We start from the raw sequence: 24,020 nt of genomic DNA, 5'->3' as shown, positions 1-24,020 counted from the left end.
CCAGGAAAGCCCAAACAATACAAGTCACTACTGCTAATGTCATTAGTGCTAGAAACCATGTATTTGTGCAGGTAGGAATTTTCTACATTGGCAACTAAGGCTTTTTTAGACAGATGAAAACAGTGAAGGAATAACTAAGATTGTAAGACCTATGGAGACTTCAGGAAGTAATATGAAAGCCAATGTTTTGTATAGACTGTGAGAAACTTTTGCGGTTGTCCTAAGCATTTTGTATAGTTCAGAAAGTCCTACTGGATTGACCAAACTTCGCTAATTAGCAAGAGATGCAAATTTGTTTTGAAGCCAGTAACAGCAGTTTTTGTGGGCCACTTTCCTTTTTACTTATGGAAAGAATTGCTTGGTTCCTTCCCTCTTTTGGGGAAAAGTCTCAGTTAATCCTCTTGTAGTTAGCACTTATTTCCTTCTTTCTAATATAAAGGCTTTTCTCTCTGAATGGAGACTTAGACCCAATTCAAAAGGTTTTGCTATATTTGCTGTATTTGTCATCTGAGCTGCTTTGGATCAAAGAGCTGAAAGATGTGAAGACTCTGGCAAAATGTGATTTTATTGTTTTGGTTTTGTGCCTTCTTTTCAGGAATGTCTCCAAAGAGTGTGATGAATTGGGATAACTTCTCTGCTCTGTGTTGCCTTGATGACTGGAAGAGCTCATAAAAAGAGAATGAAGGATGGTATTTCCTTCTTTGGTTTAGGACCTTTGAAGATAGGTCTTGCTAGTGTTCTGTCTCAGACAGTTTATGCGCTGCTGTTCTTCTTGCACAATATCAACCATTCCAGTCTTCCTGTGGTTGGGGACAAACAGTTTTATCAGAGAGAGGGTCTTATCCCTGGCTAATAAGGCACCCAGAATAGAAGAAGATTGCACTATCAGGTCATGTTGACAGCTGCTGAAGGAAGGCTGGGAAGCACATAAGGTCTTTCTGTGTTGATATTGACCATTTAAGTAATTCATCATGATACAATTATAATTCCTCTGTCTCTAGAACAATTTCTGTTAAGAACAGCAGAAGTAGGTGGGGAAAATACAGGAAAGCCAGCTCAGCTGCTCAGATTGGAGCTATTCCTATGTAACAGCAGTTTGAAGTGATTTAGACTGTAAACTGGGCTTCCATCTGTTGCCATCTGATAATTTCATGATCTTTGGAGGTGCTGTAGTCCATGAATTCTGCTATGCTAGAGGTAAGGCCCCTTGAGAAGCTGCCCCAGGCATGCACTTCATACCATCCTTGAATTTTTATGCAGGATGGGGCTGAAAAACAGGGCAAGAGACTTCTTCCATCAACCCCTCTGGCTCCAGAGCATGAGCCTCTGAACTTGATCCATTGCTTCTATGAGAGCCACTCAGGGCCGGAGGCCTGCAGCCCAAACAGCCATGCAGAAGCTGTTGTTTCAAGCAGAAAACAGAATATTTCACTGCCTCGGTAAACTACAACAAGACTTGCACAAGAGGCTTACATCCCTTTGTAGAAGAGGAAGAAAAGACTGCTGCTGCACTTAGTAGAGCTAAATCTGAAGCCTAAAAAACCAGGCTGCTGAAGGGAAGCAGATTTAGCCTCCAGCTGAGACAAGCAAAGGAACCCATCAGGAGCCAGATAAGAATCACTTAAATGACTTCCTATGCATGCGGTTTGCAAGGGGGGAGTGGGGGGGGACACTTGGAAAATTGTTAATGTTTTTGTCAGGAAAGTCAGAATTAGACTATGTCCACGGGGGTAAACAGCCTGCTGGCTGACAGAACAAGTCTTTCTTTTCCATATGAGAGGTAACACTTATATCAAGTACTGGGTGAGCACTGCAGAGAACTGAAACTTGGAGAATCTGTGGTTGCCATTTCTACCTCCTGGTGTGTGTGGTTTATTTCTGCTGAGTTATGGGCAAAATAAATTTCGTTATATATTGAGATGAGTCAGTGCTAATGCAGGCTACTCAGAAAACACCCTATTTTCTGGGGTTTTTTCCTTTATATCAGCTGATTTGTGTATTTTAGTATTTCTCTACAAATGAACCAACTACAAAACAACTGGTACTTTGAAATGTCCAGTGAACAGTGTCAAACTGTAAAATTATGAAAACTGTAAAAATTATAATAATCCTTAGTTCACTGTTTGTATTTACGGGAGTATAAATGTAAAAGAAGACTAAAGATGTCACAAAGAAGAAATGCCTTTATAACATAAAACTTAGAGCTACAAACACACAAAAAAGCATACTTCAAATGCAAGAAGGTATTCTGTAATGACAGAGAGGACTGCTACTGTCAGAACTAGGCAGAGAGGAGCGGGTCTGTTGTGGAGCCAACAGGAACCAGTTGTGTCCAGCAAAGGGCAGCCCCTCGCCTGTTCTCACAGAGGCCACACCTGCAGCTCCCCTGCTAACGGAGTCCTGTAATTTATGCCCAGCACAATTACCCACATGCTGCTTGATAAAAATGATATGGTCTCCTCCAAACACGGGATTGTCAGAAGCCATTTTCATGGCTTGTCGTAGTCAACGAGTACCTAAGTTGGAACTATTTTTGGTCAGTGCTGATGGTTTCTAAGAGTCTTATCTTATGAGCCAATTGACGTGCTAAGTCACAGTAAATGCACTAACAGCACAAAGCAAGCAATTGAAAATTCATGTTTCAAAATAACAGGCTCTTTATAGAAAATTTATTAAAATCTACACAAAAATATTGAAAACAGCTCCTACAAAGAAAAAACAGAACATAAGATATTTCCTGAGTAGCCACTGTGGGCTTTGGTGACCTTCCAAGTCTGAAAAACACCCTCTAACTACTATTTCCATTATTCTTCCCAACATCAACACACAGCACTGTAACTGGGAAGAGTCACTCACTGTACTTTAAAGCTTGCTACACGAACAGAAATTATGACCAGCACTGATGTGATCCCAAGGTATGCAAAGGGAAGAGGGACGGGATTGCTTCATATGTACCCTTTCCCACTCCCGCTCCCTTCATTTATGTTCAAAGCAAACTGCCACAAAAAGAACTGATGAAAAGCTGAGCTGCTAAAGGTGAAGGGACAAATGCTTGGGAGCAGGAAAGAGCGGAGAAATAAGGTAGAAATAGGACTTGAAAATATCATATATAAGAAGCGGAAAACAGATACCGCTAATAAACTGAAAACAAAGTGGGGTATTGTTTTAAGAATGATCCCTCTGCTAAGAGCGAAACACTTACTCCTTCAGCTGCTTAGTTAGCTTGACAACCTGAGAGGCCAATGACATACATGTCTCCACAACTACTAAGTAGCGGGAACACATGGTGTGCCCGTGTCGCTCAGCACTTTGTGAGGGTTTCTCTCCCACGTGGTTTTGCATGGTGACATTTGCTCCATATTCAACCAATGTCTGTAAAAACACAAAAGGAAACATTGACACCTGTAAGTGTAAGTCTGTGCTGTGACTTTTGGTCAACCAGAGGAACGGCTGGATGCAAATCACTCCTGAATAGAATGCTTGAAAATGTTGGTCCAAGCCAATAGTTTTTAAAAATCAGTTACCGACAAGTCCATATGCAGCTTGAAGTCAGAACGCATACCGCTAAAATCTATCACTCAGGTGCAAGGATAAAACAGAATAGTGAGCTGTGGTTCAGAAGAAGTATAAAAAGACTGTATTCTTCCTTTCTCTTCCTTTGCTATTCTACATGATTTGTTTTCTGTTCCTTTGTTTGTACAGTATAACATGACTTGTAGCATTCATACAGTGAGATGCCCAAATGAAAACAGAGGACTTACATTTAGGCACCTATTGGTTCTCTCCTGAGCCACAGTAATAAACTTTTTCGGATGCATCTGTCTATGCGTTAGTGAACGTTGTGCTAATTTGCACATGGTTCATCTAGAGAAGAAGACACAGGCAAGTGCAATTCAAAGGACATGTGTGCTAGATAACATCAGGGTCCAGGGCAGTGTGAACCCGTTGCTAGCCAGTTTATAGAGGGTGGTGATGAGCTGTAATGGCTTACCAGGTCTGGTATCTGCGGTTCTTGGGACCTCTGCAACACAAGGCATTGCAACACGCCCTTACAATCTCATTTTAGGCATGTCTTTGCTACAATATGTGCTGACTCCTTTTGTGGTTTAGCTCTCAATTTGCTACCACAGCAGAATTAATGCACAAATTTAAAATACTCAACGCAGCAGTCTCAATGTCCTGATTCCTTAGCCAAATGATGTTTGGATATGAAAGGTATGGCAAATACTTTCCAACAACTCCTTTGGGTCAGACAGGCACAAATTTCTTTTTGCAGAAAGAAATCTGTACAATGACTTTTTCAATCTGGTTGGGGTTTTTCAGTTTGGTTTTTTTTTTTTTTTAATGCTGAAAGAAGTCTCATTGCTTTGCACTTGCTTGGTTACTCCCTATTTTCTTTTAAAGAGATATGCAAATATGTGTCAGCTTTTAGTCTTTAAGAAAAATAATGGCTTATACTCTGATGTATACTCCTGTGTTACTCACAGTACTAGCGGAGAACCCTAGCTTGTTGCTGGAGAACTGTCCAGGTTCTGAGCATGACATTTGAGTTACCTCCGGGCCTTGAATCCAGAGCATTGTAAGGGCAAAAGAAGCTCTGTCAGGCTGACCTAAAGACATCCAATAACTGAAGCAAGAATTGAGACCAAACCTTCCCTCTTTCTGATCTGTTTGTGATAATCAGTGTTATGCACTATTCGCTTTACTGGAGAGCCTAGAATAGGACCTAAATGTTCTCAGCAATGTTCAGACACACATTGCTCAGCTCTTTGGAAAAATTCTGAACAAAATCACAGTGCGTGCAAAACCTACAGCATCATTAACATTACACACACATACGCAGAAGAGGAATTGCGTCGCTGAGCTGTTGGTTGACTTACGCAAGCAGAGCTGGTAAGGCACTGAGGACTGGAGTGGCCTTGTTGACTCAGAACAGCAGGCACCAAGACGCCTACATCTGCTGACAGAAAAGAGGAATGGTGGTCTGCCTGGCCTGCTAAATCTACACAGAAAGGGAACTTACGAACAGTCTTGCACTGCATCTCGTGTCAATAAATTTGGTTTAATTTACCAATAAAGAAAATGAAGAAGGGAGAGTTATGACCCTGCAGAAAGCAAATCTTATAGTTTGGAATATGATAAGAGTGTCACTTGCTTATAAACACAGTGAATGAAAGATCCAGGAAATCACTGACAATCTGTGACCTTCCATTTCTTGTACTGCTACTTATAATCTCCCTGCCTCCTGTACAGCTTCTTTCTTTTTACCAGATAACTCATTGTGCATTGTTTTAAATGAGACTATAAGCTCACGGGGCAGAGGGCTTATTTTGTTTCACAGCACAACAAAACCTCAACTGCACTTAAGACTGTGAGGTGTTAATGAAGTGACATAACCAACTTTATATATTTTTGTTGTCATTAGATATTTTCATTATTTATTTCTCATGGCTTGACTTCAACACAAAACACTTGTTGATTTGTACATTTATCTACAATAAAATAACCTTGAGAATTCTAAGTCATTTATTAAGTTCATTCTTCATGGGGAAAGTAGGGCTATTCTCTTTTTGGTTTAGTTTTACCCATGAAAACAGCCTGCAGATGTCACCACTCTGTTCAAAATCATCTACTCTCATTTCTCTTTCAAATGCATTGTACATCTTGATGAGGCACTGTTGAGTCAGCAACCCTAAGCACACACCCTACCACAACGGTGCTTCCCACTAATAAATCATAATAATTTTTTCTATCCACTTTTTTCCAACTGATCATAGCAATTGTCTACAATACAATAATAAAAATACTAGATTTAGCACAGATGTGATCATTTGTTTATTTTATTCTCAGAAGAGTTTGTACAGGGTCCATTCCTGACATCTTTAAAAGAAGACATGTCCCATCAATGACAAAATGCAGAGATGGTCATGTCCTGCAAATCTATTTGACTGTGTTCTTTTCAAATCTATTCATTCAGCTCAACTGTTTTTCTTTTTTTATTGTGTGAGACACTCAAACTGGCTTTTATGGAGTTATGTCTTCTCTGTGTCCAGATATATAAATAGACTGCTATAATAATAATAAGCAGCTATGCATCTGTAGATTCAACATAACAATATGCATGAATATATTTAGCTCTCTGAAGAGGTTAGCTAATGAGAACTGACTAGCTGTATTTCTTTTAGGGTTGAACTAATACAAACCTTCTGTATTTCCAGTGGCCCAGGAGGTGCTGTGGATCAGTTTGTGTGTGGTAACATATTTACTGATACATACCTGAACCCTTGGACTCTGAGAATTACTACTGCTTCTTAGACATGTTTTCTTCCTCTACTTGACTTGATCACTTTGATTTCTAAATCTTGCCTTTCTGCCATATCATTATTTATTTTTTTTATCCGTTCTTCTCCTATGACTAATTTGTTATTCTAATAGCTTTCTACAATCTCCTGGAATAATTTTATTATTATTTCTTATCCAAACACCTTTCACTCAAAGTGCTGACAACACCAAATACTAAAATGTACTCCTGGACTAATGGTTCTAGTAACTTTGATGGACCGAGGGTACACCTGTAATTCAATGCAAAGTCGAGACAAGTGACCTAGCCATTCAGTTCAACCCTACGGCTTTTTTGGTATGTCTGCATTGAACACTGGTACTGTACAGAGGTATCCAAACTGGTTTATTCAGATCCGTCTCCCAAAAGTACTGTAGCTGCGTAAGCCTCCTCAGGAGGACAAATTACCCTTTTCAGCAGCTCTGTACAACAGAACTACATTGCTTTCAGTGGCCAAGCTGATTCATTGAGAATTAGTTAGAAATTATCATCACGCTATATTGTTTAGCATAGATACATTCAAAGATTACAAGTCTGGCAAGGATGGCTTACTCAAGGTGGAAATCATTCAACATAGAAGAAATTTATCTGTTAGACTTTCCCAAAGCCAGAGAGCTACAACTATTCATTGGAAAAAGAAACAGAAGCAAAATACCAGAACAGTAAGAAGAGTACACATATCTACACTGGCTGTCCTTTTGTAACATAAAAACATACACATTAGCTGCTTATGTACAAACAATATAATCATGCTTTCTTCTTGCAATACAACAGATACTTTAGGCTAACAATAGCATAATTGAGAATAGAATAAAAAAACAGAGCTTTTTGGTATTTCAGTCTTGAGTCCTACTGGTTTAAAGTTCTTCCTTCTAGTATATTTTAATATATAAATAGTTACTCCTGCTTGTAAGATCTCCTATAATCATTTTAATGGCTGTTGTCAACTAAGTTTTATGTAAAGAGGTTTCTGATATAGCTATCACTCTCCCTGTATGCATCCTAGATAGCCATGCTGAGCTGCTATGTGAACAGCAGTATTTCCATCCTGGTCAACTTCATCCAGTGAAATCCCTTGTTCTTGCATAAACTGAAGAAGCCACAAAAGGATTTTCTCCTAAGGGCAGGGAGAAAGAGATGTCACAAAAGATAAGAAATAATGAAAAGCTAAATGTACTAGAGGAATACTGGTACCATCATCTGTTATTAATACTGTCCAATAATTCCTTGTTTTCAGTCTCTCTTAGTTTTGTAGGATTTAATGTATCATGGATCTGCCTCTGTTTTGTTGGGTTTTTTTCCATGGAAATAAGACAAAACACTTTATTTGTTTTATAAAAAGACATAATAGGAAAAATATGAGTACTGTGAAACTGTACATTAAAAAGCATGCATGCCTGTATGTTGGAGAGGAGACCTGAGGCAGAACAGACTGTGTGTCAATCTGGAAATCAGCTTGTGAAATTTGGTGAAACTTCACAAGTTTCTTTGGAAAATTAAAACAGGAGTATGCATAGCTCACAGAGCTAAGAAATTGGATTCTTCAAATCTATCATCATGCCTCAGCTCTGGGCTTATGTGCAAGAGGAGAAGCAACTAAAACTAGGAAATTTCTAGCCTAAGCTCTCAGTGTATTGACTAATGGACCATTTGTATGTGCCTGCATGTTGGGAAGGATGAGGAGACTTGGACTGCAAAACTTGCAAGTGAAAGTCTGGAAGCCAAAACTGAGGTGCCAACTTAATTCTTTTTAACATGGCTTTTTTGTGGGTCTATGCAGGTATAATACACATTTATATGGGTATTCTTTCCTAACAATGGAGAGTTTATATATGTGCACCAAGCTTATTTGATTTCATATTTTCCCCATCCAGTTTATTTGGAAAAATCTTCTTCTCTCTAGGAACCTTCTATGTCTCTCCAGATTAAATTTCATTATGCCCTGCTGAATGTGATACATATTGAAAATCTAGAAAGTGAGGTCCATTAAAGGATACCTGACTACAGCTATACTCCCAGTTTTTGCATCTGGATAGTTGAAAAGAATAAATTACTTGCTCGCCTAAAGCTTTTTTATTTAAACATGTATTTTTTATTATCTTCCATTGATATCTATCATGTGTTATACTGGCCAGGAGCTCTAGTTCAAAGGGGCTTTTTAGATTTTTGTGTTGGTGAGGCAAACACCAATGCACGGACTTAAAACCGAAGCACTTCAGTAGCGTCAATGATACATAAGTACATAATCATGCACAGTTAGATATGTGGGTATGTAAGAGTGAAGTGTACCCAAATGAAACCGTACTGAAAGCATGTTTAGGACTCTAAGTAGTAATCAGGTAGGAAAGAGAAAGAATGAAAATGAGGAAAGGAGATTCTAGCTAGGAATCCTGAGTATAAACCCCTCTTTTTGTATAAAAGTACTGGAGAGATTTTAATGTCGAGGAAAAGGAGATGGATCCTCAGACTTCTAGGTCTCCTCCAAACAATTCTGCCCATTCAAGCACCTGGATCTCTGCTTACTACTTCAGAAGGCTAGTCTGTCTGGAACTTAATTTGTTCATATTTCCACTTTAACAGCAGTTTTGTTTTTATTACAGGGTGAAGGGATAGGTATTTTTACTTCTCCTTGGCTGAATGCCCAATACAGCTGACAGCCAGCATGGAGAGATGACTTCAGATCACATATCCCTTTTAAAATAATTTTGAGCAATTTCTCGAGATGCCTGTGGTGTTGGCCAGCAGTGAAGAAGGATTACACTACTCCTATGAATTGCCCTTATGTTTTAATAATTAAAAGAAAAATATTTTAGCGAAACTCCTCTGTAGAGTTGGAAGACAATTATAGCTTTGAAATTATATATTTCTTTGGAACATATTAGGGACCAGAATGTTATGCATGTTCTGAAATTTTATGATTACCATCAGTGTGGAGCAAATGATGCATTCTAGTCATTTATCTTATCAACACGGAAATCAAGTACCTGGATGGCTAGATGCGATCATCTGTACTTAGATGTCTGTGCATCAGCTGTTCACAGGCACAAAGTCAGAGGCCTACTCAAATAATTTGTGTTTCTCTCAAATGACTATGGTTTTATAACAAATGTATCCTTGACCAAAAAAAAAAAAAAAAAAAAGGAAAACAACTATTTTCTTCACTTACATCTGGGAAAAATGAAAGCATCGCATATCAAAATACATCATATATTGGTTTAGTAACACTCACATGTATTTGGAAGAAAAGTGTTCTTAGGAATAGGTTTATAGTGATCAATTCAATTTATTGAGACAAAATGAGGCATAATAAAACTCATGAGACTAAGATAACCTAAAATAATCACATATTTGTTATGTAACAGGAACTGATAAATACTGATAAATTATTCCACATATCTGATAATTTTAAGACCTACAATGTTCTTATGTTGTAGCAGTGGTCAACATCCCTCTGGCATATTCTAGACCTACAATAATTCAAACCTCCATAAAAAAAAGATTCTGGGAAAATGTCACACTACGTAATTTCTGTTTTGGGACAGACTCCAGACTTTGGCTCCATCAACTGGCTTTTGGAGCAGAAAGAACAACTAACAAAGACCATTTAAATCATTAAATAGACTACAAATGGAAGGATAAGCAAGGTGAAGCCTACTGACTCTACAGCTAATCCTAGCACCATCACTTGATATTAATGAAATAAGCTGCCCTTCCCAGTACCCCTTCAGAGTAGAGGAGTAAGAGTGAGTGAAAACAACACATTATCCTTGCAAAAATGACATTAGACAGAAAGGCAATTATCCTGAGGTGCCAAAAAGGTGTGTTGTTAGGCATTTGCATATCTGAATGTCACATGCTCCTCCCCACTGTGCTCTCTCCAGCTCTACACCACCAACAAGTGGTGCACAGAAACTCTTCTAGGTCCTCAGTCATGCTGTAACTCTGGTTCAGCAAAGTGCCCCTAGACTGTCTGGAGCTCAGAGGCAACAAACTCTTGCCATTCCCCACCCTCTGCCTCTTACCTGTGCAGTTTATGCTGGACAGAAATTACCACCCTGTGAAGCTCTTAGTCAGGACTTACTATGTGCACCTAGGACTGCATCACCATCTCTTTCCTGTCACATGGTGAATGTGCCAGACACAGCTGGTACACCAACTGCCATGTACCCATCACTTATGCCTGCCATGGAGGGGCCTTGCTTCTTGCATAATCCCTTGCTTAAAGAAGCCCTTGCTAGGAGGTATGCTGATCAGGCTACAGGTTGGCTTTTAGCTCTTCTCTTCCATCAGATGAACTTACGTAGTCCCTCTCTCATTGGATCAGTATAATATCGTTGAGATGCCTTTGGAGTCAGGCCATGACTGTGGCTAGATGACCTTTAACATAAGATCTTTGCTACAAACTCCCTTTTGCTGCCCATTCTAAACGAAATTTATTGAAGAAAAAAATGGTGCGCATGCCTAATGCCTGGGAAACAATGGATGGACTGACTCTCTTGGAAAATGATTCAATAACAGGTCTTCCTTGTAAAAATATTACTCTTGTAATTCTGCCAAGACCAGTGTTTACATGGATTATCTCTCGTGTAAGTAATGGTAAAATAAATTAAAGCTTCGAGGATAGCGCCAACTACACATTTGAATTTCTCAAAGTTTTTTTCTTCTTAACACAGTTCAGTAAGATAGTCTGGCATCCCTTCAGCCTCAACATTCCCTCATGTTTGTAAGATGTTTATGGATTACAAAAAAAAAGGATAATTGAGATTACATGTGAACTTTCTTTGGCATTCAGCTAACTAAGAAAATTTATGTGTTACCTTTTTAAATTTCATGGGTGGCTGATTTTAGCTGGTATTTCTTAACTGGTAGAGCTTCCGTCCTGCTCTGAAAAGAATCTAGATAAAGTGTGCCAGATCTGTTCCTGGCAGTAGACAGCATAGCTCACTGAAAAAAACCAAAGCTTCACTGGATTTAGTTTGTGTAACTGTCTTTAGAGATGAGGACAAAATTAGGCTAATCAACTGAAGATATGAATGTAAGTTCACATGAAACTTTTTCATCCAAACTTTCTCTTCCCAGTAGCAAATATGCCTCTCTCGAATCCAGTTCTGAACTGGCTCCCAGCCTCCCTATATTCAGTTCTAGGTTTAGAGGCCAAACGTGTTACAGAAGGCAGGACGCAACCAATCGGTATGTCCATCAGGGTCCTCACTTGCACCAGTAACATCTGCATAGTGCAGAAAAGGCAATGGAGGTCTCCGCACAGCATGCAAACAAGGGTGACTGTGTGCCTACGGAAACAGCAGGAGAAAGGGCAGACTTCCAGTTCCATAGCCTTCCAAACCTGCTCCCCTCCAACCCTCCCCTTCCAGTAAGTTCATGCTTGGACAGGAACAGTTAACAGCAGAAACACGCCACAGTAATTGTATGGCATTGAATGAGACAACCATGCTTTACAATAAAGAAAAAGGTCATTTTCTTGGCTGTTACATTTTGCTTGTTCTCTCTTAACAAGTAAGAGAAAAAAAAAGCATTAGCAAAAAAATAGTGGGCTTTCTGTATTTATCCTTAATGTCTGTTGAAGAAACTGGGTGATAAAGTGGCCCATCTGCCAAAGAGATTAGAGAATAACCAATCACTTATTCCTTGCGTACTAGATCCTGGAGAAAGTTCTTTGAAGAGGGGTTATTGCAAGGTCTACTTAGGAAAAACAGACTTTGTGGGAAGAGAATGTAGTGCGATTAAGTGGTATATATTTCCCTAGACATTAGCAAAGTACTGAAATGCTGTACTTCTGTGGTTTCTCATCATTAGATTTATAGATAAGTTAGGTGTGCAACAGGATTGGTTTACAATGTATTTTTACATGCAATTCTCAATAAAACTGGCTGCAGATAGACAGATGATGTTCAAGTTTCACCACACTTCACTTCACTGCCAATATACTGAATTGCTAAATTGTCTCAATTTGCCAAAATTTTTTCAGATTAGTCTCTCCTGGAAAGAGAATGTGAACTATCCCCAAATGTTTGATGATTTTCTGATGTGTCCTAGGAGTCCTCTAGGGATCATGACAGCTAATCTCCCTAGATGTTCTTGGGATTGATAGGTTGGCCTAACATGCCAGCTAATCTCCTAGCTATTACTTAAAGCTTAAAAAAAAAAGAAAAAAAGACTGAAGAGTGAAAATACTGAAAAAAATACACAGATTAAGTGGGAAAATATTTTGCTATACTTGAACTAATTAAGAACATGGCTAACTAAAAGGCACAAAATTATAAACATGCTTTAAATTGGAATTCTTGTATAAGCATCTAAATAATACATTTGAAAAAGTAAATGAAAGTCATACCTGGCCATAGCAACCTGCGTAATGAATAAGGCTTGGGTGGTCTTTTGAGCAACTTAATTCTGCAATAGCTTCTGTTTCGCTCACCATCCATCGAACGCACTCCAGCTGACCGTTCTAAACAAATTTTAAAAAAAATTTAATTATAGCTGTTTCGGTTCTAAACACAGGGAAAAGCTTATCAGAATTATTAAAATGTTAGGAAATCCCAGTTTGTTTGAAAAGTGTGTTCTTTTATCTTCTCTCATGTAATGCACTTGTTTATCTTGCTGTCCTGGATCAACTATAGTTTGGCTATTGATTATAGCGAAAGTGGCAACATGAAAGTGGCAGTCAAATAGTATTACATACACAATCTGGTCCCTACTCTCAGATTGTTCAGAGTAAAACCATAGTTCTGTTTCCACCAGCAAGGCTCAATGACTAAATAAGATCATATGCTGAAGCAGAGTGAACAGGCTCCCTACAAACTCAAATCTTGACTGATCATTAATTAAATGCATGCTTTCAAAGCTATTCTTATGTATGTAGTACCTGAACACATCATGGAATGAAGCCTCTGAACACATCACCCATGAATCCTCATGGATTAGGACCTACCTGTAATAGATACTGTACAAACACAAGCAAGGAGATGGTTCTTGGGTTCTTGCCCTGAACACCTTTTACAGCCTAGTCCCATGATTCCCAAGCTGCTATGCACACTCCTAGTAGTTTGCAAGTTACTATGAAGTGGAATGTAGATGCTGTGGAAACAGATGAACATTTTCTTCAGAGCACGCTTGTTGCCCAGTGTAAGGGCAAGAGATTTTAGCAGCTTCTCTTGATGCAGCCCCTTTTCAGCGATGGTACCTTGGTAAATGCAATTTGTCATGACCTATATTCCAACCTGCTCTTACTTGTTCACAAAGGCTATTATATTCTATATAGCTGAAACAAATATTTCAATTGCTCAGTCAAAACCTCTCAGAGGTCAACATACATAACATAAAAAGCTGTTTGTGTGCATAAAATGGAAAAAGGTGTCATGAGAAGGAAAGAAATACCTGTTTCAAGTTGCAGTTTTATTTATATAAAAACAAGGAGAAGAATGTAATAAATATTAAAACATCTCAAGTTATATGGGAGAGAAAAATCGGAATAAAATTAATTTGATATTTGTCTTATTCCTTCCATATGTAATGTATGTATATAAACACAAAAATACACACCCCTTCACTTTACATACTTTCCTCTATTTCTCTCAACTTCAGTAATGATGTAAAACAACATAAAACTACTTGTATTCTTTATAATATTCTAGAAAAATCATCATATTTGGGTTTAAATATCAGTAAGCGTGACTAATCAATATTTTTTTTATTTTATTTTCCTTTGTATTACAACTAAGTAAAATATTTTTGTATTTTTAAAAGGTAAAGACCTAATAAATTTAAGTACCTGCTAAATAAGATAATTTTGCTAATGTAGAAAAGATTTGTCCACAGTTATTTAAAATAGATTATCAATATAACAGTGAGACTGGCCATAACACACTGCTCCATTTTCATTCTCTAGCTCATAGCTCAAGGTCAGAAAGAGGTCTTGAATCAAAAGAATTAGTTTTAATCAATTCATTCCTTACTGGGAAATGTTATGCATTATCAATAACTGTTGAAATTCTCTTCCATGGAAATTTATGTTCTTGCATACAAGTTTTCTTCTATTCTGATAGTCACCGTTCTTGTGGAACATAGGTGCATGCTCCACCTGGTATAACGTTTTGGGAGTTACAATGGTATAAAATAAGAGAAATAAGAATAAACATTACATCTACATGCCTTTCTGTGAATGTCCAAGCATGCTTATGTATTACAGAAACTAAAGGAACCAATTATTTAAAAAGCCAATCTTTCTGGAGAAAAAGGCAAAGGGTTTTATTGGCTTATAAACACACTATATATCTAGGTTGAAAAAAACAAGAAAGAAAATGATTTCCAACTAAAATGGTAAGACTTTGAATTGGCAGGCTGTAACTATTCAGTTTGGACACGTTCCACAGTGTTGAAGCTAAATACCTAACTTTTATAATAGCATTTCATTAGTACAACTAGATATCGGTTTAATTTTATACTCATATGGCTTGTCCCAGAAAAGTGAAAAAAAAAAAAACCACGCTGAAACCTGCACCAGGGCCCTAGGTCATTGAAACAATGTCTCAAAGTTGAAAACCTGCAGGTTGGAATCCAACAGCCCTCTGCCAGTTTCTAAAGTTTTCCCAAGAAGCAAATAACAATAAAACCCCGGAAGAAACAGAAACTCTTGTACTATGTTTCACCCCTTTCCTGGTTTCTTCTTAAGGTACTTAGTGGCTAAAAGGAATGGCATTCAACAGTTCAATCTCACCTACTAAAGAACCAGAATCAGTTAAATTATTGGCCCTCCTGTACACCACTATGTTTTATTTTAGCACAGAAACAGCAATAATTTTCACATTTACATACATAATAGGTTTTCTTGTTAGCTTTGACATTAATTTTTGCAGTTTCTCATAGGTTGTTCTGTAGCATGTACATTTTAACTTTGATGTGATTGTTCTAGGCAACCAAGAAGTTTCACCTCCAGATGCGGATCAGAGGTTTTTTATGGTTTGTAAACATGTTCTCACACTTGTCTTACAAGATTATAACTGTATTTGTGAAAAAAAAATAACAAAAAAAAACAAAACCAAGAAACTGTTATGCTCTCTAAAGGAACAACTGAGTCCGAGTCACATCAAAGTTCCTTAAAATATAACAATTTTTTTTTTAGAGTCAGTTAACTGATTTGAAAATGAATGTGTATGCAATGACAACAACGTATAAAATGTCAATGTTATACAGCTGATACGGTATTCTGCATAGGAATCCAAATATTTTTATGTGCTTATGTGGTACCAGCCAACAGTTCTTTTTGCTCTCACTTAACAAAATGTTTGAAAAATAACATCCGGCTGGATGTATTACTTACTGCCATCACAGAAAGAAACTGAAAGACCTTTATGTCACCTTTCAGCAGAGGCAGAGACTAAGTTACCTTTATTGCTAATCCAGCTGGAGTTAGCTGCTCAATGTTTCGTTCATTCAAGCAGTCTTCACCCATCAGAGAAGTGAGATGCTGCAGGCATTCTGCATGTCCCTTTGATGCTGCTATATGCAACAGATTGTTGTCACATTCATCATGGATCTTATCCAGATTATCTGCTGCAAAAGACAGAGTAAAAGAAGATAACATGAAAAAAAAAAAAAAAAAAAGCATTATGTTAGTTACAACTAAGGATAAAAAGATACACGGAACACTAAGCCTCACAGCCCAAGACACAAGCCAAATACAAGGATGTTTCGCCATAGGCATGCCCTTTTATAACCCAAAACCAGGAGCTTTTTGCTTCATTATACAAAACCTGGCTACTATTAGCAAAAGTGTAGGGGTGGGATGCTCACTGGCTTAACTCACTGTGTAGTTTCTCTCCTTCTCACGCAATTGCCATAAAACAGTGCAAGATCTTGAGTATCTTTAAGTCTTTGTACTAGTTTGATCAATGAAGCAGCTGCAAAAATACCCACACTTTCATAATTTCTGTTTATTTTGTGTTTGGTTACTCTTCTTTTTTTTGGCATTATATTGATGAGTAATTGAACAGAAAACATCCATGGCTTGTAAAAAGAGTTCCTGATTAATTTTGCTCATCACAAAAGTGGCAGCTTGTGTTAAGTGCAATCTAAAATGTAGTTAAAACACATTTAAACACACAACATTTATTTGATAGCTTGTTTCCATGAAAAAAATTCCTTGGAATATTTACCTGAAGTACTACATAACCGTGACCTAATACATTATTTCTACCCTAATCTAATTTTGAGACAAAACAATTGGATTAAGCAACTGCAGAAAGAAAATGGAAGAAGGAAGACAGAGTTAAGCAGTAGCAATGGTAAGTTCCTAGCCTAGAGCAGACTTGCCAGTGTACTCTTCAATGAGTATACTTCATTCAGAAGTTTCGACCAGCTTGGAAAAAGTATGCATTTTCTTTCCATCTACCTACCTGTGATGACCTCTTTTTTCCCCCCAATTCATATTTCAGGGTGAATTTAATTTGCTTTTATTTCTTACCGAGCAATCTAATATTCTTTTCTGCCTCTGCTTAGTCTTTGAATATCTGCCTTTGTTCTTGCTGCTCTGTTAATAGTGTGGCTTTGTGCTTGAGCTAGACTGGTAAACAGAGAAGCCAAACAAAAATCTAACAAAAACAGTTCTTATATATACACTGTGCCTCCACCAGCCATTCTAAGTGGAGATCACATGCTCTGCATCATTATGTTAACTTGCATCTAGTTACTTTGGAAACCATCATTGGTGGTTTTATGATCACAGTGCTAGAATTTACTAAAAAACTTCATATGGGTCAGAGGCCAATGAGGCTTTAGAGAAAGCTCCTGCCTGAGAATGCTGCTGCAATGAGACAGCATAAACACTCCTGAATAATAATCAGAATACAACAGAAGCCCCTCTGTTCCCATCATCAGCCTCTAAACAACAACTGAGGTAAACCAGCAATAATTGAACAAAGCAACCCTCACATGTTGTGAACGGCTTAAGTCAATTAAGATTTAAATTCGATGTTTAAGTGACTGCAATAGTTAAAATGCCTGCCTTCTATATGATTTCAGGGTACCGCATAAACTAGCAATCTTGGCCACGTTTGCACAGAACTAGTGTCTTGGTTTTGCTAGGTATTTGATTTAAAGATAAAAACCTTCCATTTGGATGCCCATATGCTCAATTTCTAAGGAGCATACAAGAGAAAAAGGGCAGCGATTCCAAATACGGACTTCATCAGCTTTGCTGGCTTAATAAACCACATCACAGATCACCCTTGTTCTATGTGTTTTATGAAAAAGATGATACTTACCAGTAAAGATATTTGGCCTTCCTTTACGATGTTTAAGATGGTCTTAATTTTCTTCACCTCTTCACTCTTCTCTTCTGGGCCCCCTGCACTGCTCCAGTTCATGCTCAGTTCCTCTAGCTGCTTGCTTTCTGCCACTGCTGTCTGCAGGTGGAAAGTCCTCAGGTGGCAGTTTGGCATAGTCTTCTCAGTTTTGTGAACATGAGGATCAATAAATGTCCTGCTGAGGAAGCCCTTGCCCTGGGCTTCAGATTCATGGACTGAGCTACACTTAACTAAAGGCTGGGAGAGCTCTAATTCTTCTGTTAAATGCTTGTGCTGATCAAGGACAATGGGCTGCGTTTTTCTCAGCTGAGAGCCTTTCACAGGAGACAGCACACAGAACTGCGTCCCGCCAGCAGGCGAGCTCTCTGTGTTCCCTGCAGAGCAGGTCTTGCCACTAACACCATTCACCGTTGAACATACAGCCAAAAGTTTTTTCTCAGGAGCTACCTTTGTAAAAGGAACAAGTTGCTGGCTTGATTTAATATAAGGCACATCCAAAATTTCATCCATATCCAGGTCATAGTGCTCCAGCTCCCCAAGGAGAACAGCGGGCTCGATGTTTTTGCTTTTAAGGCTCTCTCCTTCTCCTGGACTCTGGTCATCATTTGGAGGTGCAGATTGAGAATCGCTGCCTTTCTGGTATTCTCCCTTCTGGTTCTTCTGGTCATCGCTTTCATTGTTCTCAGAGCTTTCTGGCTGGTGCTTTAATGGGGAAACCCTCTTCACCGGTCTGAATTTATTGCACACATCTGCAATTCCTGTTGGTTTCTGCGCATTTCCGATAAGAGTTGAGACTCCACAGTTCCAGTTGCTGCTGGAAACTAGAGAAATAGAGGAATGTGATTTAGAAATGGTTACTACCAGACATGTGACATGATATAGCATGGTTTAAAGATATACCTGGCCAAACACCAGAAAGAAGAACTACATGCCACATTCATATCTAGGCAGATTTAACAGCATCTCTATCAAAACAGCTAAAGAATTTGACACTTCAGAAAAGAAACGTTCTTCAAACAGTACATACATTGTAATCAATTACAAATAAAGTAGTTTTAATCAAGTAATGGACATCAATAAGAGCCTAATGGTGTTTACAGTGGTCCTGTCCAACTATGCTAGTTTGCACTCTGCTTTTTTTTATTGCACAGATGCATCATAAGGTCAAACAAAGGGTTAGTCAAAACTTTTTAGTAGATTTGTTTTAACAACAGTAACAACAATTTAACTTTTATGGCCTGTTATCTCTGGGAGATGTATTTTTCATACAAGAACTGGAAGTTCATATGAACAGTGACTGAGAGCTGGGACTGCTCAGCGTGGAGAAAAGAAGGGTCAGGAGGAACCTTATCCTTGTGTATAATCACGTGATGGGAAGCAATGAAGAAGAGGAAGCAAGGCTCTTCATGATGCTCACTTACAGGACAAGAGGCAGTGGGCACAAAGTGAGATCCACAGAATTCCATCTGAACACGAGAAAACACTTTTTTACTGTGAGGCTGGTCAAACACCAGCACAGGTTGTCCAGAGGCATTGCAGAGTCCCTGTCTGTGGAGGTACTCAAAATCTGACTGGACACAGTCCTGGGCTTAACCTGCTCTAGCTGACCCTGCATGAGCAGGGACTAGATGATCTCAAGTGGTCCCTGCCAACGTAAACAATTTTGTGATTCTCTGATTTGAAAATTAAGTCTACTTATTCAGGCACGATGCTGCCTTTTTCACTTCTTCTCTGTATGTTGGGCTTCTCTGTGAAACTTTCCATCCCTTACATATATAACCTCTTTGTGTGTGTACACACACACACACACACATATATATAACCTCTGTGTGTATATATATACACACACATATATATACACACACACATATATAGCTCTGGACCTTCCAGACCATTATTTCAGAGGACTGCAAGATATGGAGTTTGACCAGTGAATCTTACTTGCAAAGAAGAAAGGGAGCTCAAGGCACCTGAACTCTTAATCCTTCTGAACTTGAACTCAATCCTACTGAACTTACGCTCTTTCATACAGTCCCAGCTGGTCACATTTATGATCTCCACATGTTGTGGTTTAGACCCAGACAGCAACAAAGAACCACGCAGTCTTTTGCTCACTCCCCCCATCCCAGTAGTGTCATAGAGGTCGAATTAGAAGAGAAAGGCAGAACTTGTGGGTTGAGATAAAGGCAGTTTGACAGAACAGCAAAGGAAAGAGGAAAACAACAATAATAATACTGATAGAGGAATATACAAAACACCATTAATGTGCAGCCACTCACTGACCAGAACCCAAAGCTCAGCCTACTCCCAAGTGGTGATTCCTGCCCTTGACCTGGCCATCTCCCCCCAGCTGTATGCTGAGCATGGTGCCACACGTACTGAATACCCTTTTGGCTACTTTGGGTCAGCTGACAAGGCTGTGTCCCATCCCAGATCCTTGTGAAAATTTACCCCATCCCTGCCAGAACGAGGACATTATCCAGCCCTTATTCTATACTATCTACATCATGCACAGATCTTATACTTTCCAGTTAATCACCACCACTTTTCCCTGTTTCTGATATATGCATATAAATATACATACAGATACCATTCCCTTAGTCTATGGGCCACCCCTCTAAAATGTCCATTGAGCTAATTTAATCCATGACTTTGGGCTCCATCTATTTTAACAGTCTCTCAGGGCAGGAGAGATGGTGTGTGGTGCTGGACTGTTGCATGCTGTATTCGGAGCTCACGGCTGGGGTATCTGGCACAGCCCATGCCCACCGTCTGTGTGTTGAAGATGTCAATCTCGAGGAAGTTGCTGGGCACCAGTTGGTAAAACCAGTTCTGGTCTCATCACTGCTGCACTTTACTTGCTTTCATCAAAGTCCACCTGTCATTAGTTTGGGTGATTCTTACTGTAGTACCATTGATATAGCTTGGAGCAATTGTGGTAGCGATGACATACAGTGGTAGGGTTATTTAGCAATTAATATCATACAATGTGATTCATTGGCTATTCTCACCCAAAACCAAATCCCCATGAGGTACACATCAGACCTTCCTTTCCTTCTGCATCACCCAGTAAATACACACAGGTTCTTGAGCAAAACCAATCCTGTGAATGGTTTTGCCTTTGCTTGATGTGGGACTAACCCAGACTGTCTTCCCTAACATATTCTTCATGTGCACTACAGGGACTTTATCCCCTTCTACAGTACATGGAAGTCTTGATTGGGCAGGGCCAGCTCAATTGGCAGATCCCCTGGTGTTGACTAACCAGGTGGCTTTTGCTAAATGTGCATCCCAATGTTTTAAGGTCCCACCACCCATGGCTCTCAGTGTAGTCTTTAGCAGTCCATTGTATCACTCGATCTTCCCAGAGGCTGGTGCATGATAGGGGATGTGATATACCCACTCAATGCCATGCTCTTTGGCCCAAGTGTCTATAAGGTTGTTTCAGAAGTGAGTCCCGTTGTCTGACTTGTTTCTCTCCGGGGTGCCATGTTGCCTAAGTCTTGCTTTTCAGGGCCCAAGACAGTGTTCCAGATGGTGGCATGGGGCACAGGGTATGTTTCCAGCCATCTGGTGGTTGCCTCCACCACTGCAAGCACATGGTACCTGCCTTGGTGGATTTGTGGGAGTGTGATATAATAAATCTTCCAAGACTCCCCATATTTATATTTTAGCCATTGTCCTCCATACCAGAGAGACTTCAAACACTTGGCTTGCAGCACATGTTTCACATTCATGGATAACCTGTGAAATAGTGTCCATGGTCAAGTCCACCCCTCGGCCACGAGCCCATCTATATGTTGCATCCCTTCCTTGATGGCCTAAAGTATCATGAGCCCACCAAGACATGAATAATTCACCCTTATGTTGCAAGTCCAGATCCAGCTGAGCCACTTCAATCTTAGCATCCCGATCCACCTGCTGATTGTTTTGATGTTCCTCAGTGGCCTGACTCTTGGATAGATGGGCATCTATGTGACGTACTTTTACAACCAGATTCTCCACCCGGGCAGTAATATCTCGCCTCAATGGGGTAGCCCAGATGGGTTTGCCTCTGCATTGCCAGTTGCTCTGCTTCCATTGCTGTAGCCACCCCCACAGAGCATTTGCCACCAATCATGAGTCAGTATAGAGATAAAGTACTGGCCATTTTTCTTGTTCAGCAATATGTAAAGCCAGCTGGATGGCTTTCACCTCTGCAAACTGGCTCGACTCACCTTGTCTTTCAGTGGCTTCTGCAACTGGTTGTGTAGGACTCCATGCAGCACTTTCCACCTTCAATGTTTTCCAACAATACTGCAGGACTCATCAGTGATCAGGGCTTATTTCTTTTCATTTTCTGGTAGTTTATTATATAGTGGGGTCTCTTCCGCTTGCGTCACCCCCTCCTCTGGTGATTTTCCAAAATCTTTGTCTTCCGGCCAGTCCATAATCACTTCCAGAATTACTGGGCAACTGGGGTTTCCCATTCAAGCCCACTGTGTGATCAGTGTGACCCACTTAGTCCACATAGCATCAGTTGCATGATGTGTTGAGGGGATCCTTTCTTTGAACATCCAGTCCAGCACTGGCAGTCGAGGTGCTAAGAGGAGCTCTGCTTCTATACCAGACACTTCCAAAGCAGCTTGAACCCTTTCATATGCTGCCAATATCTCTTTCTCAGTTGGAGTATAGTGGGTCTCAGATCTTCTGTATCCCTGACTCCAAATCCCTAGGGGTCAACCTCAGTCTCCCCTGTGCTTTCTGCCAGAGACTCCAGGTAGGGCTGTTCTGCCTGGCTGTGGTGTAGAGTACATCTTTAAGATCTTGCCCTGCCTGGTCCAGCCCCAGGGCTACTGCATAAACTATTTCCTGCTTAATTTGTTCAAAGGCTTGTCGTTGCTTAGGGCCCCATTTAAAATAATTTTTCTTATGGGTCACTTGATACAAAGAGCTTACAATCAGACTGTAGTCTGGGATATGCATCCTCCAAAACCCCACAATGCCTAAGAAAGCTTGTGTTTCCTTTTGACTAGTAAGTGGAGACATAACTGCTATTTTGTTGATCACAACCAGTGGGATCTGATGGCGTCCATCTTGCCATTTTATTCCTAAAAACTGGCTCTCCTGTGCGGGTCCCTTGACCTTATTTCATTTTATGACAAAAACAGCTTTCAGAAGGATTTGAACTATTTTATTCCCTTTCTCAAAAACTTATTCTGCTGTGTTGCCCCACACAATGATGTCATCAATGTATTGCAGGTGTTCTGGAGCTCCACCCTGTTCCAAAGCAGTCTGGATCAGTCTATGGCAAACAGTAGGGCTGTGTTTCCACCCCTGGGGCAGTCGATTCCAGGTGTACCAGCTGTCCCTCCAAGTGCAAGCAGACTGTGGCCTGCACTCTGCTGCCAATGGGATTGAGAAAAACGCATTAGCAATATCAATTGTGGCATACCACTTTGTTGCCTTTGACTCCAGTTCATATCGAAGTTCTAACATGTCCAGCATGACAGCACTCAGCAGTGGCGTGCCTTCATTCAGGCCAGAATAGTCTACTGTTAGCCTCCACTCTCCATTAGATTTTCACACTGGACATATGGAACTATTAAAGCGTGAGTGAGTCTTGCTGATCACTCCTTGGGTCTCCAGCTGACGAATCAGCTTATGGATGGGAATCAGGGAGTCTCGGTTGGTGAAATATTGCCACCAGTCCACCGTTGTAATAGCAATCAGCACCTGTTATTCTTCGACTCTCAGCAACCACACAACAGAAGGGTTCTCCAAGAGACAAGGCAAGGTAGACAGCTGTTTAATTTCCTCCATCTTCAAGGCAGCTCACCAGTTCCCTTTTGTGTCCTTGAAATTCCCTCTCCTGAGCTAGTCCATGCCAAGGATGCACAGAGACTCTGGGCCAGTCACAATGGGGTGCTTCGCCACTCATTCCCAGTTAGGCTCACTTCAGCTTCCAATACAGTTAACTCTTGGGATGCCCCATCACTCCAGAAATACAGAAGCCCTTTACGGTTTGATAATTTTAGGGTACACTGTGCACTGGTGTCCACTAGGGCCTTATACTCTTGTGGGTCTGACCTGCCAGCCCATCAAATCCACACGGACCAATAAACTCGGTTGTCCCTATCCTCCACCTGGCTGGAGGCAGGGTCCTCTAATCCTGGTCATAGCATCTGTTAGTCACTTCTTGCAAAAATGACTTAGAAGTCCCTTCAAGAGGATCAGAAGTAAGATCGGGCCTTTTACTCTGTCTGGGAAGCTGCCTGCTGGAAACTGGAATAGCACTTTTCCTGGAAGGGTCCCCTTTTGTGATTGTTCTTCCTTGCAAATCACATATTCATGCCCCTAGGGTTGGAATAGGTTGTCCA

The 24,020-nt window shown here is 39.9% G+C and overlaps 1 protein-coding gene across 1 annotated transcript in view; it reads right to left on the bottom strand.

Moving 5' to 3' along the window:
• SNCAIP (synuclein, alpha interacting protein) overlaps positions 1-24,020 on the bottom strand; it is a 60,258-nt gene that overhangs the window by 13,357 nt on the left and 22,881 nt on the right. Inside the window, exons 3-8 of the mRNA XM_009893822.1 lie at positions 17,620-18,482; positions 17,047-17,083; positions 15,744-15,910; positions 12,693-12,806; positions 7,337-7,457; positions 3,203-3,377 (exon numbers count right to left, since the gene is read on the bottom strand). Of these exons, the coding sequence (XP_009892124.1) occupies positions 3,203-3,377; positions 7,337-7,457; positions 12,693-12,806; positions 15,744-15,910; positions 17,047-17,083; positions 17,620-18,482 (1,477 nt within the window). The remainder of the gene's footprint in view (positions 1-3,202; positions 3,378-7,336; positions 7,458-12,692; positions 12,807-15,743; positions 15,911-17,046; positions 17,084-17,619; positions 18,483-24,020) is intronic.

The sequence above is a fragment of the Charadrius vociferus genome, unplaced genomic scaffold (genome assembly GCF_000708025.1).
Source record: "Charadrius vociferus isolate BGI_N301 unplaced genomic scaffold, ASM70802v2 scaffold158, whole genome shotgun sequence".
Lineage (NCBI taxonomy): Eukaryota > Metazoa > Chordata > Aves > Charadriiformes > Charadriidae > Charadrius > Charadrius vociferus.
Note: the sequence above shows the minus strand (reverse complement) of the source record. Positions and strands in the feature narration are given on the sequence as shown.